Source organism: Chlorocebus sabaeus, chromosome 20, assembly GCF_047675955.1.
Source record: "Chlorocebus sabaeus isolate Y175 chromosome 20, mChlSab1.0.hap1, whole genome shotgun sequence".
Taxonomy (NCBI): domain Eukaryota; kingdom Metazoa; phylum Chordata; class Mammalia; order Primates; family Cercopithecidae; genus Chlorocebus; species Chlorocebus sabaeus.
Window position 1 is genome coordinate 24,591,279 of NC_132923.1, and position 15,935 is coordinate 24,607,213.

At 52.2% G+C, this 15,935-nt stretch overlaps 2 protein-coding genes across 2 annotated transcripts in view; one reads left to right on the forward strand and one right to left on the reverse strand.

Annotated features, from left to right (window-relative positions):
• Positions 1 to 247: 247 nt before the first annotated feature.
• LOC103225882 (uncharacterized) lies at positions 248 to 9,000 on the reverse strand. The gene is made up of 3 exons (XM_037997320.2): positions 8,930 to 9,000; positions 6,772 to 8,014; positions 248 to 6,589 (listed from the first exon to the last, which is right to left on the reverse strand). The coding sequence occupies exons 1-3, from the start codon at positions 8,998 to 9,000 to the stop codon at positions 6,266 to 6,268; spliced, it is 1,638 nt and encodes a 545-aa protein (XP_037853248.2). The 3' UTR covers positions 248 to 6,265.
• The window catches only part of KCND3 (potassium voltage-gated channel subfamily D member 3), a 220,483-nt gene continuing 212,102 nt past the window's right edge, over positions 7,555 to 15,935 (forward strand). Inside the window, exons 1-2 of the mRNA XM_007977560.3 lie at positions 7,555 to 7,653; positions 14,362 to 15,539. Of these exons, the coding sequence (XP_007975751.1) occupies positions 14,434 to 15,539 (1,106 nt within the window). The 5' untranslated portion in view covers positions 7,555 to 7,653; positions 14,362 to 14,433. The remainder of the gene's footprint in view (positions 7,654 to 14,361; positions 15,540 to 15,935) is intronic.

The following is a 15,935-nucleotide window of genomic DNA, read 5'->3' on the forward strand; positions in this document are numbered from 1 at the left end:
GAGAAATGGGCTGAAGTTCAAGGCTACAGAAATGGGGTTGCACAGAATGGAGAGAGGAGCCACTGGGGTGAGGGGAGTATCTAGGGACAGACTTCTCTGATTTCACACATTTACCAAGGTTCAGTAGAAACAGTAATTACACAGAACGAACTCAGGTGATCTGTCTAAACTACACAATACTGCTTGTAAAGCTGTACCCAGGATTTAAAAGACCTAGTTTCAGACACATGTAGACTCAGTGACAATATTAAAACAGCCAACATTTTTATTTATTATTGTATATGAAACATGTGTATGCATTATCTAACTCAGTCCTCATGAACCTTATGAGTTGATGCCATCATTATCACCCTTTTTGCTAGGTGAGGGAACTGAGCATCAGAGAAAAAAAGTGGTTTGCCCAAATTCACACAGCTGGTGAATGACAGAGCCAAGACTTGAAACCAGGTCTATCTAGAGCCCATATTCTCACCACTAAGCCTCCACTGTCTCAGATCAGTGATGTGCTTTTCATGCAAGTTTATACGTAAAGTTCAGCAGCCTTTGGTCTTGGCATCTTCCTGAGCCAAACCATAGTTTGGCTAATACATTTTTGACAGGTCCCCATTTTGGCTTTTATGGTGAGCCATCAGCTTCAGGCAGTCAGGAACATTTTCAATGGACCATGCCCTGGCTGTGCCCAAGGAGGTGATATTCTGAGTATGTGACTGACATTCTGCCAGAAAGGAAAGAAAAGAGTTCTCTGAAAACCAATCTGGTTCAAGAAAAGAACACTGGCAAGGTCTCTGCAGGCAGCATTGACTGAGGGCTCACTTTGTAGATAGGAAAAGCCTTTCCTTTCCTCCCCACTGGAGGAGGGGGGCTTTGGGGCTCTTTTCATCTAGGATCAGCTGAAAATCGAACACCCTCATTCTTTCTTTCTGTCCTCATGCTAATGCTTAAGATCAATCAGATAGGACATGGAGACCAACAAGTTGACAAATTAATTGCATATTCCCAGTTACATACAATCAAGGGAGTCATGTAAAGTTAAAATAAATTATTAATGCAAATGTACTGAACATCTGCAATGTGCTGAGCACTGAGCTAGAATCCAGAAATGGCTAAGATGATGGTCTTTGCCTTAAACAGCTTGAAGTCCAGAGAGGGATACCACCATGCAGAAAACAAGGCCATACAGGTCATAAGAACCATACTTGAGGTACGCAGGAAGGACTGAAAATCCAAAGTGGGGAATGATTAGTTCATCCCGGGATGTGGGGGAGGACTTTACCAATACTTATGTGACTTTTGTCTTGAGTATTTAATGTCTGAGGCTAAGTGGAAGTTTGCTAGGAAGACAAAGGAAATAGGAAGTGGTGGAAGGCATTTCTGGAAGAGGGTGCAGCACGTACAAAGGCATGAAGATATGAAATTTTGCAGGTAATGAAGAAAAGATCTACATGCTAGAAAGATGTGAGTAAGTAGAAGAAGGTAAGGCTGGAAAGAAAGTGGGGGATATACCATGATAGGAACAGGGTTTTTTAGAGGAAACAATCGATGCAGAAGGATTAAGGCTGCTGGTGAGATGAAGCATAGAGGTGCCTATGTACAAAGATGGAGATGCATGGTGGATCATTACTGGGGCCAGAAGAATGCAGGAAGAAATCATAAGCATCTGAGTAAACTTGAAACCATGGGCTTGCATCAACTCTCCAGGGCAAAGGGCAGAGAGAGAAGCAAAGGCGGCCCAGGACAGAAACCTGGGAAACATCAGTACACAAGCAAAATAAATCACCAGCAGAAAACAAGTCACTGCACCTAAGAGTTATATCCCCAGCCTCCACTCACCCTTCTCCAGATTTTCTAGCAAGAAACTAAACAAATGATTAGGATTTTTCCCCCAACTCCCAGTACCTGTCTCCCCTTCTCATATTTGCTTTCCTCCTTCTCTTCCCTTCTATTCCTTCCCTCGCATCTCCCTCCAAGGGAGGTCTTGATGAGCAGAAAACCCTCCACCTGGACTTTGCCTCCCCCAGGAGCTGCCTTGGTTGGAGCAGGGGTCAGGCTGGCAGAAGGTCCACTGGAAGGGCTGACTTTCGGAAGCTCCACTGGAGCCCAGTAACTTGGATGGCTTCTCATTTGCTGTAACTGGTTTAAGTGTATTGATCAATGAGATGACCATCCAGGCCACTACTGGCCTCCAAATGGACTTAGGGCTGCAGGAAGCAAGAGTTCTCCACCCTCAGAAAGGGATGAGAAGCATCTGAACTAGAAGTTGTGAGCATTCAGCCACTGGGGCCACCAATGTTGAACAGCGCCTCCTGGCCTGGAAGCTGGACAACCTGGGCTGATACCTGGCAGACAAAGCCCTGAGACTGGGGCAAAGCTCTTCAGTATTTATGCCACCACCTCCTACCCCATCTTGGGAAACTAGAGAAAGCCAAGCCACCCCCAAGCTTTGGAATTCCTTAGGCAGACATCACCCTGAAGAAAAACAGAGTGCATCCCCACCCTGGACATACTGAGCCTCCACCCCTGTATTAGTCCAGATTTATTTGGCTCATGGTTTCTGCAGGCTGTATAAACACAGCACTAGCATCTGCTTCTGGTGAGGTCCCAGGAAGCTTTTATTCATGGTGGGTGGGAAGGGGAAGCAGATGTGTCACATAGCAAGAGAGGGAGCAAGAGAGAGAGGAAGGAGGTGCCAGACACATTACAACAACCAGCTCTCATGTGAACTAATAGAGCAGGGACTCACTCATTACCATGGGGAGGACACCAAGACATGCATGAGGGATATGCTTCCCTGACCCGAACACCTCCCACTAGGCCCACCTCCAACACTGGGGATTGCATTTTAACATGAGATTTGGAGGGGACAAATATTCAAACTATGTCAACCCCACACCTAACTTATGGAGGCCAAACACAGGAGAGGACAAGAGTGTCCTCTTAGGGAAGCCCCTCTATCTGACTGAGGAGGATACTCTACTTTCAGAAGCAGGGAAACCAAGGATCCTGGGATAGTGGCAAAAGGGAGAGGTCAGAGCTCCAATCTAGCTAAGCAGCCTCACATGCTTCTGGAGTGTCCCTCTCCACCAGCTACCTTCAGGTTCTCTATCAATAAAATGATGGTAATATCTACAGTGCAGGATTATGGAAAATCTATCAAGGAGCCCAACATATGGTGGCTCCTCAACTTACGGCTGATATGCTAAGCCGAGCATTTGCGATGTTGCTTTCATCCCTTGGACAGCCTCTTGCCCTTCAGAGCTCCTCTTCCTGCTAGCAGCTTCCTGTGGGCCCATCTTCTTTCTTTATATGCTCACGAACTGAGGTGAAATAAACTCTAATAGCAACTGAATAAAAGCTCACATGCTCAGCTATGGGAATAAGGGATGGAAGGCAATGGCAGTATGAAAGTGAGAGTATCCCAAACCCAAGGGGATCCTCAGGGAGAACGGGGTGCCACCCTCCTGAGTTTCTCACTGGAGCTCACTTTCACAAAGCCTTGCTTTCAGTGGTTAAATAAGTGAGGCTGGGACCACATGGATAGTGAAGGTCCTGGGACTTACTCTTCAGCATAAAATCGGTTCCCTAGAAATGTCCCATGGGTTTCTGACGGGGTCAAGCCCTTTCATCATCTTTACCCCTAGACTCTTCCTCTATTCCTTCACCAGAAATCTCCCTTTTCTGGGACTTACAGAATCAGCTATCTCAGCAAGGTGAACTTGACTCCCTGTGGGCTGTGGCCTGGCATTTTTATTGTTACATGCATGGGTGGGTGAGTGACTATATGTGTCTCTGTGTACAATCCGGCAGTTCTATCTTCCTCCTCAGACAGATTTCTTTGCACCTCCTGCCTGCACCACTCCTACCTTGAACAACAACAACCAACAATTATATTGTACTTCCCATGTTCCAGGCACGATTCTAAGCACTTGGTCTGTGTTACTTCATTTAATCTTCACAACCCTATAAAGTAGACAGTATTATTTATTGCCATTTGAGAGAGGAAGAAATCATGGCACAGAGGGATTAAGTACCTTCCACATGATCACACAGCTAATTAACAGCAGAGGCAGGTTCAAACACAGGCAGTCTCACCTCAAAGTCTGTGCTTTTTACTTGCAAGGTACATAGCACCCTAAATGTAGAAAGGCTGTAACCCTTAGAGGTACAGCCCACCCCCAAAATTCTTGCCCCAGCATGGGGCAGACTGCTAAAACAGGACAGCTATAAGCAGTGAGGGTGGGAGTGACCCTTAAGGACACCCTGAGGCATATGAGGCATAGTTTCAAAGAGAGACCCTGAACAGAGCAGCCCTGGGAAACAGCCACGCAGACACACCAGCCTGGCACGTCAGCAAAGAAGCAGCCGACTTTGAGCTGGGCTGCCTATTACCCTCACAGTCCACACGGTGACAAGCTTTGCAAATACCGGCCAGAGCCACGGGACTAAAGAAGAATCCTCATGTGTGCACAGCTTGGGAAGGACACACACACAGAGAAAGAATAGTCATCCATAGGAGCACCATCTTTAAATAGAAAAGATAGCCTGAAATACACCCTGAGCTCGCGGGTGCTCACACACACAGACACACACGGCCAGGGCCAGAGGAGTGACTGAACAAATGCCTCAGCTGTGCTGGTGGCAACGGGAGGAAATCTAGTGCCCTGGCAGCTCCTGACTTTCAGTTCCTATTTAAAATGTCTGAATTGGGAGCATCGACAAGCTCCCAAATTAGCTTTTTAAATAGAAGCTGAGAGTTAAAGGAAAAGCGGCCGTGTCATGGGGGAAAAGCAAGTGAAAATCCCGGCCAGGCCAAGACCAGAGGCAGAGGGGGAAGGTGAGGACAGGCAGTGCTGGAAAGATGCAATAGATGACTGGGGACTGGTAGGAGGGACAGCATCTCCTGGGCAGTAGGGCTACTCCAGCTGCCTGAGCCAAGGGGCCTCCTTTCTCCCCATTGCTTGCTCTCATTTTGCAGATCACCTGGTTGTAGGAAGGGCTGGTAAACAAAACTCACACTGGCCTAGACTAGAAATCCCAGTCTTTCCTATTTTCCCTAGATGGTTAAGACAGAAAGGAGAAAATAGTCTACAGCTACCACACTTAAGCAATGAGTTACGAGCTTATGAGGAAAGAGGAGGCAGGTGTCTGGACCAGTGTCTGGTCTTCAAACGGAGCTTACGAGTCTCAGGAGGCCACAACTGTCCCGTTAGTTGACTTTCTGAGGAGAAAAGATGTCCCCAACTGTCTCCTGAGGCCTCCAAACAGTGAGGAAGACTCAACCCCTGAGCTGCCCCCAAGATGCTAAACAACAGAGAGAATGTACAGGAGTTCAAACCTGGGCAGAAAAAAAATATGGGTTTCACTTTCCCGACCTGAACATGGGACGGAGGACTGAAGGAAAGTGCCCCCGCCTCCTGAGTAGTGACCACTCAGGACCCGAGGCACTGTCTCCCCGGGGTCAGAGGAACTGAGGTGTGCAGTTGCCAGAAAATTAGCCCTTCCCCAGAGGGAAGGGAGGAGGGAGGTGGGAGCAGCGCCAGGGCCTTCCCTGAATTCTTCCCCTGTCTGCCAGGGAGTGGCAGTGTTGTTAATCATTATTACTGTATGCAAATCCCACACAGCTCCGGGACTCCTGGCAAACGCTAATGGAGCCCACGCCCACCTCCTGAAGGGCCAATTGTGTACCTTTTAAACTGACAGACTGAAGGGGGCTCCGGAAAAAGTGAGAGTGAGTGAATGAGGGACTCCAAGGGGCCAGGGGCCCACAAGGGCCCAGACCACAATTACCGACTCCCACTCCTTCATCTGGAAGAGGGCTAGGGGTTCTCACAAGCCAGAAGCCCCGTTCCGGATTCAGGGAGGTCGTTTTCCAGCCCTGGGTCTACAGTTGTCCTAGGGTCTAGAACACCCTCGCAGTCTAGAACACCCCCGCGGTCACAACGCACTTTGCGTTCCTCTGCCTCGGCACCCACCTCTCCACACCCAGAAATGTGATCTCTCAAGCCAAGCGTTCCGCGTCCCTGCTGGGGCACCGAGCTGCCTCGCTTCCGGAGCGCCAGGCCGAGATCGGGGGTTCCGGGCACCGAGGCTGGAGACACCGGGAAAGCCGGCGCCGCGGGTCCGCCCAGCGTCGGGGACTGCGCCCTTTGCGCGCCGCCGCCCTGAGGGTGGGAATCTGGGCCGGACACCTGGCCCTGTGGGCACATGCTGACCTTCCCACTGCCCATCCTGGGTCGAGGAGGCACGGGGCAGTGGGGACCCATGGGCTTCAGGGAGGGACTGAGGAGCTGGGCGGGCTCCCGTTGGAAGGGGACCGGCTCGGGTGAGAGTTCACGCTCTCAAGTCCAGACTCTCGGTCTGGGTAGTGGGTAGACGTGGCGGAACAGGAGGGCGAATCTCGACCTTCCGATGGTGTCTTCGTCCTCCGAGAGGAGAGCGGCTCATACGTGGGGTTAGAGGTAGTGTGTCCCCTGGGTACCTCTTCAGCTTCTGCACTCGGAGCTGAGAGCCGGGGGCCAGCCGCGAAGCTTGCGCGGTAGGGGGCCCCACCTTGCCAGGTGGCCGGGCTTGGTCTCAAGCAGGTGCTGCTGCCCTGTGGACAGTCAGCGAGAAATAGACACACAGCTAGGTGCACACACACCCCACGCGCGCACACGCCGGCGCTCCCTGCCACCTCTCCGTGGGTCCCCAGCCACACACGCCCCCGAACTTACGCTCACGCCGTACTCGCCGCTCCTCCCCACCCCCAAACCCAGCTCACCTTGCCACACTCACCCCGTGCCCACCCTCGCTGGCACACGCGCTCACACCCGCGTCGGTACACTCCGCCACCTCCAGGCACACCCTAGGATTCCTCCACTCGCCCGGGAAGACGCACCAGGCTCTGCCTCGTTTCCCCACCCCCCGCTCACGCGCGCGCCCCTCTCCACACACACAGACACACACACACGCACTCACACTCTTACACACCCTCGCGCGCGGAGTCACTCCCCCTCGCACGCCCTCGCCCTGGGCACCCTCCCGCGGCGAGACTCCGGGTCCTCCTCCTCTCTTCCTCCGCTGCCTGGCGGCTCGGCTCTCTCCGGCCCGGCGCTCTCCGGCCCGGCCTGGGGCCGCTGGGCCCGCGGGGATCGGAAGAGAGCCGAGGGCGCAGCCTTGCCGCCTCCCCCGGACTCTCCTCTCCTCCCCGCCCCGCCTGCGCCGCGCCCCCACCACCTCCCCCCTCGGGAAGGGGACCTCCAGAGAGGCAGCCCGTGGCCGGCCGGGCTCCGCTCGGCGCGGCGCCGGCAGCGGCGGGGGCAGGGAGCGAGCGAGGGAGCCCGCGAGCCCGCGAGCGGAGCGGCGAGGCGGGGAGGGGACGCGCTGCCGAGCCGGGGCTGGAGCGGCGGAGGCTGCGGCAGCGGCGGCGGCGGCAGTGGCGGCGGCAGTGGCGGCGGGGGAGGGAGGGCCCCACGGACGGACGGACGCACGAACCGACCGAGCGAGGGAGGCAGCGAGCGAGACTTCGCTGGCGAGGAGGAGCCGCGCGAGCGGCGGCTGCTGGGCGCTTCCCCGCGCTGCTGGGCGCTCGGCGCCTCCGCGGCCCCCGGCTCCCGGCTGCAGCTTCCTCGCGCGCGCGGGGCGCCGGGCGCGGGGCCCGGGCTGGCTTCGCGGAAGGTAAGAGGGACGCGACCGAGCCTTCTGGAGCCAGGAAGTGCGAGGAGCGCTGCTCCCACGCCTGTTGCTCCGGCTGCCCACGCGGCACCCTCCCACTCCCGCGCCCGGGTGGGTGGGCGCTGGGGCGCCGGAAGGATTGGGGGTGGGGCCCGTGCCGTGGGGGAGCAGGCAGCCGGCCCGGGGGCGTCGGTTCCCTTGGGCTATGGAGCCACCTCCGGGCAGCCAGGCGCTGGGGTTCGGGGGTGGGGTGTGAACCTCTGCCCTCTTTCCATTGGCCTGTCTTCCCTCGGCGGGTGCCAGAGACAGGTGGCGAAGGCTTGCTCCGTCCCTGCTCTTGGTGAGGGGAGAAGGAGAGAAATGGCTGAAAGTGGAAACCGGGAGCGGTTTGGGGCGCTTCGCAAAGTTCTCCAGCCCGGCGAGCCGGCGGTGTGTCTACCAGAGGCTGGGGGCCAGTCCGTCTGGTCCTGCCCGACGCCTCTTCCACCTCGCGAGCTCTGGGAAAGGTCTCTACGTGACGCCAAGGGCCGTCGAGGCCCCGGGGAGGGGGATCGAAAGACTCACTTTGCGAGGTGTTTACATTGGAGGTGGGGGACGGGAAGGGACTGGGCAAAGTTACCTGGACTCAACTAAATTCCTGCGCTTGCTTAGTGTCGACATTTGAATACGATCCAAGATGTTCTGCTTTTATCCCGGGCAGCCCTGATATGTCAGCAACAGGCTGAGGTTCCAGACCTGAAATCGCACAGCAAGAAAAAGGGTCCGTGTATTTCTTAAGAGAGAGCGTCTGAACTTTCTCGGGGTCCTAGGCACAATGCGATGTTTGTAAGACGAGGCATGCGTTGCTGTATTTTGCATGAATATACGTGATGGTTAAATGTATGGCTTGTTTACCTTACTTCGAGGGAGCCTGTATGTTTACTGTCTGTAGAAAGGGCTCCTGGGTGTGCACGAATTCAATACAAAGCATGTGTACATTTCCCCATGTGGACCTGTTGGCACACAGGAAGGGAATTGATGTGTTTATTTTTTCCTTGTCTCTACTTGAATACAACAAAATGCAAGTATACAAGGGACCCCTCCCCCCCACCCCCAGAGAAAGAGGTTTGTAGCTTGTTCCCTTTTGCTCTTAAGGAGGCTGGAGAAAAAGAGTTCAGGAAAGTGCCCTGGCTAGCCTAGGAGTGGCACTGTTGGAGAAGAGGATCTGTGCGTGTGTCCCAAGCCTGTCCCCCAAGGATCCCCAGCTTGGTTCACCTTGTCAGTTTCATGTTTTGCCTACCAAAATCCTGTGAACACAGGAGAAGCCCTCTGGGTCATGGGCACCTTCCGCTGCCCCCAGACCAGCCCCATTCTGAGCTAAGGGATGTGATATGAGATTGTGGAAAGTAACTTTCCAGATGCTCTCCACTGAGGTCATTGAAGGACAGACCTTGGTTACATGACTTTTTTTGCTGCCTTATGCCTGTACTCAGCTAGGTGTCAAACCCCAGGACAGGCTGTCTGGTCACTCCGCCCACTTTTGGCCTTTTACCTCCAAAACAGAAGCTGTTTAATGGAGTAACTGACTTTTTACAGCAGGGGAAAATGTTTTCCTTTGCCAGGATTTGTCACCTTTTTCATTTCAGAGCTTACCTGTTTTGAATGTCTCTTTTCCAGCCTGCCCCCACCCCCTATCTTTCCCACTGTCAAACTCTTCTGCCAAAAACAAAAATAGCTTCAGATTTTTCATTTGTAAGGCGTCCACGTCCTAGTAAAACCTTGGCATTTGAGGCATGTGCAGTGCCATTGGCTGGAAATGGGGCCGCACTGTTGTGCCTGTTGCAGGAATTTATACCCAGGCCAGCTCCGGAAGGTGTTGGTTCCTGTCAGAGTGCGAACCCTGCTATATAAGCCATGGAGAAGGCCTACTTGAGTGGGTCATTCCTGCAGGGTTGTAGGGTGGATATGGCCAGTGTGGCCTTGGGTATGTTGTCTGGTGGGACACTTGTCCTCCCCTTTCACCCTCCAACCCCCACACACAGAGAAAGTAACGATGGGGTAATTGCTCCTTTTTTGGTATGTTTTACCAGGGGGACAGCGGCTGAGCCTCTGGAGGCAGGCAGGTGCTTGCTTGGCCTTCTTTAGGAAGATTGCCCTGGATTCATGCATGGGGTAAACATTTGGCCTTGGGACCTGAAGCTTTTATGGTCTCAGGATAGGGAGGGGTTAATTTTTCCTTCTCCTGAGCTCTCAATTATTCATCTGAAAGCAGTTTGTAAAACACTACTGGCTTTTGGAGATTGGCTTAGGGTAGAGAGGAGAAGGTGATGAGACTCAGCTTGGCAGGGGCAGGTATTAAAGCTTGGGAATCCAGGTAGAGCAGGACTAGGAGAATGAAAGGGGAAGGGTATCACCCTCTCAGGGGGCAGAACTCTGTGTCTGGCCACACAGGGTTCCACAGGGTGCCTCTAATTCAGTGGTCTCTTACTTTTTGCCTCTTGAACCCCCTCAAGATTCTGCCTCTCTGAGCTTTATTCTGGGATGAAACAGGATGTTAAGGGTCAAAGGTCCAGGGCTGAGAGTCTGGGAACTTGGTCTCCTTTACTCTCTAGGAAGGTGGCCAAGGGTCTGTGGGTGGACCAGGCCTTGAATTGCCCCTGGGTACCAAGTGACACAGGTTATGTGCCCTGTGCGGAGCACCAACCTCAGCAGGAATTCCCAGAACTCCCTTTGCTACCTTGAGGCCCAGGCTAACTCCATCCTCACAGCAACAAGCCCAGATGCTCTACTCCCTTCTTTGCATGGGTGACTGTCATTAAGAAGTCTCAATGAGAACTAAGTTACAGACTTGATGTCCTGGATCCAATGGAATCAGGGATCATTTGAGCCAAACGGTCTTTTGTCACGTTTCTGTCTAATTCTCAATTTACAGAGGAGGACTCTGAGGCCCAGAGGGTGATCATGGCTTGCTTTCACAAATTGAGGGTGGGATTGAAACTGGAATTGTAAGGCCTCATGAGCCCTTGCTCATTGCTGCCTGGGGAAGATAGGGAAAGGAGTCTCTGCATCTTGCTGTCTTCTGTTGGGAATATCAGTATTGGGCAACACCTAGATCAGGAAAGCCAGTTGGCAGTGAAGTGATCAATGGTCTATTTGAAAATTGTCGGCTCCTATATATACACAGAACTTAGCCACTTTGAAGGAGACTTCTGAACTTCCTTCTCCTTACCTGTAAGCTTTGGGCAGAAAAGCCTATATCATAGGATTTTAGTGGGAATAAATTAAATGTTGTGTGTAAAAGTGTCTCAGACAGTGTCCAGAGCATTGTCAGTGCTCAATAAATGTAACCAACTCTGAATTGGAATCACCTGTGAACAGAGTTGAACTTGTGGGCTTGCTTCTCAAACATCCCTTGCCCATTAGAAATAAATCCTAGCTAAGTGCATGCTGAGGAACTACTAAGTCTCCTAATCCTAAACAAAGTATAGTTAGAAGGGTAAATTTCTTCTAGAAGGAAATACAATGCAGGATGTGTTCCCGACTCTTTTATCAGTAGCATGTGAATTACCCACTGCCATGCATGAACGACCTCCATTCTTTCCTCAGTTCCACGGTTCCAGTAATCAGGAGCTCATCAGGCCTGTGCTGTTTTTCTGTTCTCTGAGCAGTGACACTTACGGGAAATGTCATTGTCATTCCTGTTATTTTCTGTAGCATCTGACTCAACCTCCCTTTATTAGAGAGAGAAGGGCCCTGTGACAATTCCCTTTAGCATGCAGATGGGGAAACTGAGGCAGAGATTGGCTTCTTTAGAAAACTTGACTGAGTCAGAGGCAGATACTTGAATTGGATTCTTTTGATTCAGATCTGTCTTCAGATTTTACTGTCTGTTTGGAGACAGAACGCTCACCCTTGGCAACCCCTGAAATATATTAGCAAGGCGTAGAGTAAAGTTAATGGGGAAAAAATGGCACCTATAAAACCAGGGGTCCCAGCTCAAGCACCTACTGATGCAGTGCACTGTGCTGCCTTCTGGGTTGTGATATAAAAGTGGAGGCATCTCGGCCTTTGCCCAAAAGAGCTTAGTGTGGGATAGGGAAGGTTGGGGAGTGGTCTGGCTGTACTCTTGAACTCCACATTGAGTCTGCCTGGCTTTAATGGCTCCGCCTACTTATTACATCCTTTAGACAATTATTACAACTTCTTATGCTTCATCTTTCTTTTGTAGAAAAAATATGGCCTACAGTGGTGTCTACTCCTCAGGGTTGTTGGTGGGATCTCTTGAGATGCTCCATGTAAGCGTGTGGTACTGTGCCTGGCACACTGTCAGCCCTCAGCAGACTGCCTGAGGTGGAATCCCTATTCTGCCACTTTGGGGTTGTTAGACTGCTGTGTCTCAGTAAGCTTTAGCTTTCCTTATCTATGAAATGGGGGACACAACAGACTCTTCTTCCTAGGGTTGCTGTGAGGGTTAAATGAGATAATCTATGGGAGATAGTGTAATGCCTTGCATAGTGTAAGTGCTCAATTGTTAGTCATTATTAATAATATGTGTATAAAGTATGTGTAATCCTAGCTGTGGGATGATAGGTGCTAGGGAAGAGGGCAAACGACGAGTCAAGACCCTAGAGGAAGAAGAGAATCCCATAGTGGGAAGAGGAGGAGGCATCACAGAGAGGGTGATAAATAGGTAGGATTCTAATAGGAGGGGTCCAGGGGAAGGATATTCTCATGAGAAGGAAGAGTGGTCCAGAGGCAGACCTCCCCAGGGTCTATCCATGAACAGGTCTTGGTCTTATTGCTGGAGACTAGGATGGGTGCCTGGGCCTTTGGGCTGGAGTATGAAGCTAGGATCTATTTGTGGGAATACTGGAATGCCAGGCCAAGGAGTTTGGACTTTATTTTGTAGGTCATGGGGTAACATACAATCAGAACCTTGCTTTAGGGAGATAACACTGAGAAGAATGGATTTCAGGGGAACAGGAGAAAACGGGTGGGTGTGAGAGTGAGCGACAAGAAGGTCCATGGGAAGGAGGCCCGAGGGACTTTGGGCCTTCATGAGGGCAGTAAGAGCTATTGCTTATTATTTGGCAACTCTTTAGAGAAAAATGGTCAAGGTGACAGCCCTGCGGTTAGGGACGTCATGAAGAAAAGGCGAACAGCAGCTTTTTACAAGGAGGCAGGTTCTGTTTAAACCTGTCCACTTCAGAGGCATCTGAGCAGAAGAGTCCAGTGGCAGCTCAGGAGTTTGAGGGAGGTAGAGACCTGAAAAACCTCGAAGAGTTGGGAGTCAGGAGAAGGTGAAGCAGGTTTATAGGGAGAGATGAAGATCGACTCCCTATACAAGTCTTTGTGTAACAGAAAAAAATTTCCAAGACTCACCTCTTCCTCATTTATTTAAACATAGAATCACAGCAGCCGAATTCTAGAGGGCCCAAATAATTCCGAGTTAGGATTTGTTCTGTGTGATCAGTTTAGGATTAGTGGAGATGAGTGTGTCAACCCCAAACAATTTCCAATTTCTGTTACGTGTGTTTCTGTGTCACCACATGCCTTCCCACAGATGGTATACATTTGGGGACTGCAGAGCGATTTCACTATCATCTTTTAAAAGCCAGATTTGGAAAGGTAAATCTGCTTCCCAAAGCCAAATATAATTCTCTGTGCTATTGCTCCCTCTGTCCACACAGGTATTGGGGAAGTGCTTATGCAGTGTGGTTTAGAGAGGTGAAGGGACAGGGTGGCCTGGCTCTGGAAAAATCTCTGAGGGTGGAGTAGGGGCCAGGTGAGAGAGGCTGCCATGGGAAGGAGTGTTGTTATATAACCTGAGGGAGCTATGGATGGTGGGCAGATGGAGACGGGAGGAGAGGAATCTAGGGACGGCAGTGAGCGTGGATCGGCTTCCTCTGGGGAGGGAAAGAGACGATGCATCGAAGTCAGGTGAACCAAGAAGCCAAGACGCCCTTCACAGAGCAGGGAAAGAGACCCCGCCTTGCCTCACAACCTTTCCCAGGTCTTTCCATCATGGCTCTGAGGGTCTGAGGGGAAAAATTTGATACTAGGTTGCTAGGGCAAGGAGTAGGGGCTGAGTGTCCCACAGAGTAGCACTTTGTCAGGGATAGCCTTCTCCATGGGAGTTGGGGACAGAACCTCACTAATCCTGGTAGTCACCTGCCATCTCAGAGAATATTCTGGACTTGGGCAGCCCCAGCCTCCTCCTCACCAGGGAGGAGTAGAAAGAATTGTTTACCTGATCTCCCTCATCTACACCCCATTCCTGATTACCCCAGTGGGTGAAAGAGTGAAATAAAAATTAGCATGTTTATCCCACTTTTAAATTCATTTAATAAGAACTCATTTACCCTCTCCCAATTTAAATTGGTAATAACACCATAACCTTTCAGAGCTGATTATTACCCACATCTTGCCAGATCTTCCTGCTAAAGAGGCCTTCCCTCCAAATGCTCCTGAGCCCTCTTGGAACTTGACGATTTGTTAGGCAGTCAGCAACATCTGGCGATCCCACCCAGCTGAGCTCCGGGACCTAGGTGTTCTCCCAATGTCTGGATGGCAAAGAATCAAGTCACCTCTCTGTGGGGGGATTTCAGTTTTATTAATCTGCCCTGGAGACTCTGGCCGTTTCACTCACCAGTGATCCTTTCCTGTGTCCCATTTCTTACCTGCCAGTCGATATGGACTCATCCCTTCTCTCTCTCCCCTCCTGTCTCCCAGGGTTTGCTGAACTAACTCCAAGCTGGTGTGCACAGTGTCCGCGCGGCTGCCGGCCCAAGAGCTGGAGTCACCATGGCAGCCGGAGTTGCGGCCTGGCTGCCTTTTGCCCGGGCTGCGGCCATCGGGTGGATGCCGGTGGCCAACTGCCCCATGCCTCTGGCCCCGGCCGACAAGAACAAGCGGCAGGATGAACTGATCGTCCTCAACGTGAGTGGGCGGAGGTTCCAGACCTGGAGGACCACGCTGGAGCGCTACCCGGACACCCTGCTGGGCAGCACGGAGAAGGAGTTCTTCTTCAACGAGGACACCAAGGAGTACTTCTTCGACCGGGACCCCGAGGTGTTCCGCTGCGTGCTCAACTTCTATCGCACGGGGAAGCTGCACTACCCGCGCTACGAATGCATCTCTGCCTACGACGATGAGCTGGCCTTCTACGGCATCCTCCCTGAGATCATCGGGGACTGCTGCTACGAGGAGTACAAGGACCGTAAGAGGGAGAACGCCGAGCGGCTCATGGACGACAACGACTCGGAGAACAACCAGGAGTCCATGCCCTCGCTCAGCTTCCGCCAGACCATGTGGCGGGCCTTCGAGAACCCCCACACCAGCACGCTGGCCCTGGTCTTTTACTACGTGACTGGCTTCTTCATCGCCGTCTCGGTCATCACCAATGTGGTGGAGACGGTGCCGTGCGGCACGGTCCCGGGCAGCAAGGAGCTGCCGTGCGGGGAGCGCTACTCGGTGGCCTTCTTCTGCCTGGACACGGCGTGCGTCATGATATTCACCGTGGAGTACCTCCTGCGGCTTTTCGCGGCGCCCAGCCGCTACCGCTTCATCCGCAGCGTCATGAGCATCATCGACGTGGTGGCCATCATGCCCTACTACATCGGCCTGGTCATGACCAACAATGAGGACGTGTCCGGCGCCTTCGTCACGCTCCGGGTCTTCCGCGTCTTCAGGATCTTCAAGTTTTCCCGCCACTCCCAGGGCCTGCGGATCCTGGGGTACACACTGAAGAGCTGTGCCTCGGAACTGGGCTTTCTCCTCTTCTCCCTCACCATGGCCATCATCATCTTTGCCACTGTGATGTTTTATGCCGAGAAGGGCTCCTCGGCCAGCAAGTTCACAAGCATCCCTGCCTCGTTTTGGTACACCATTGTCACCATGACCACACTGGGGTAAGTCAGCACTGGTGGATGAAACCAGGATGGAGGTTGGAGGACAGCTGGATGGCCTCTGAAGCCTTGATGGTGTCACCATGGGGAGAGGAGGAGGGAGTCCCTTACCCAAGTGGTGGGGGCAGGGGGAGTTGCTGTATGGGAAGGGGAAAGCCCATGAGTAATCTGTTTAAGGGTGGTGGCTTGATGGGAGTTGAGTTTTCTTTTTGAGGTGGGGGCATGTGTTTTATAGAACTAAGAAAATTAAGTCACCAGTTCTTTTTTCAGCTGTGCCTTGTGTGCGTGTGAAGTCTCAGGGTGAGGTGATGTCTGCATTCGTATATGCATCTGTGCATATAGGGGCTGCTTGGGGAGAAGGTCAGGGCAGTGGTTGGGGAGGGAGGAGACTGTTGAGAA

Bases quoted from the DNA above. Each gene is read 5' to 3' on its own strand.
- LOC103225882 (XM_037997320.2), bottom strand. From the start codon at position 9,000: ATGGGGCTGGTCTGGGGGCAGCGGAAGGTGCCCATGACCCAGAGGGCT. The intron at 8,015-8,929 runs GTAGGCAAAACA...TTCCACTTTCAG, and splicing joins CCTGTGTTCACAGGATTTTG to CCATTTCTCTCCTTCTCCCC. The intron at 6,590-6,771 runs GTGAGTGTGGCA...GACTGTCCACAG, and splicing joins CCAGCGAGGGTGGGCACGGG to GGCAGCAGCACCTGCTTGAG.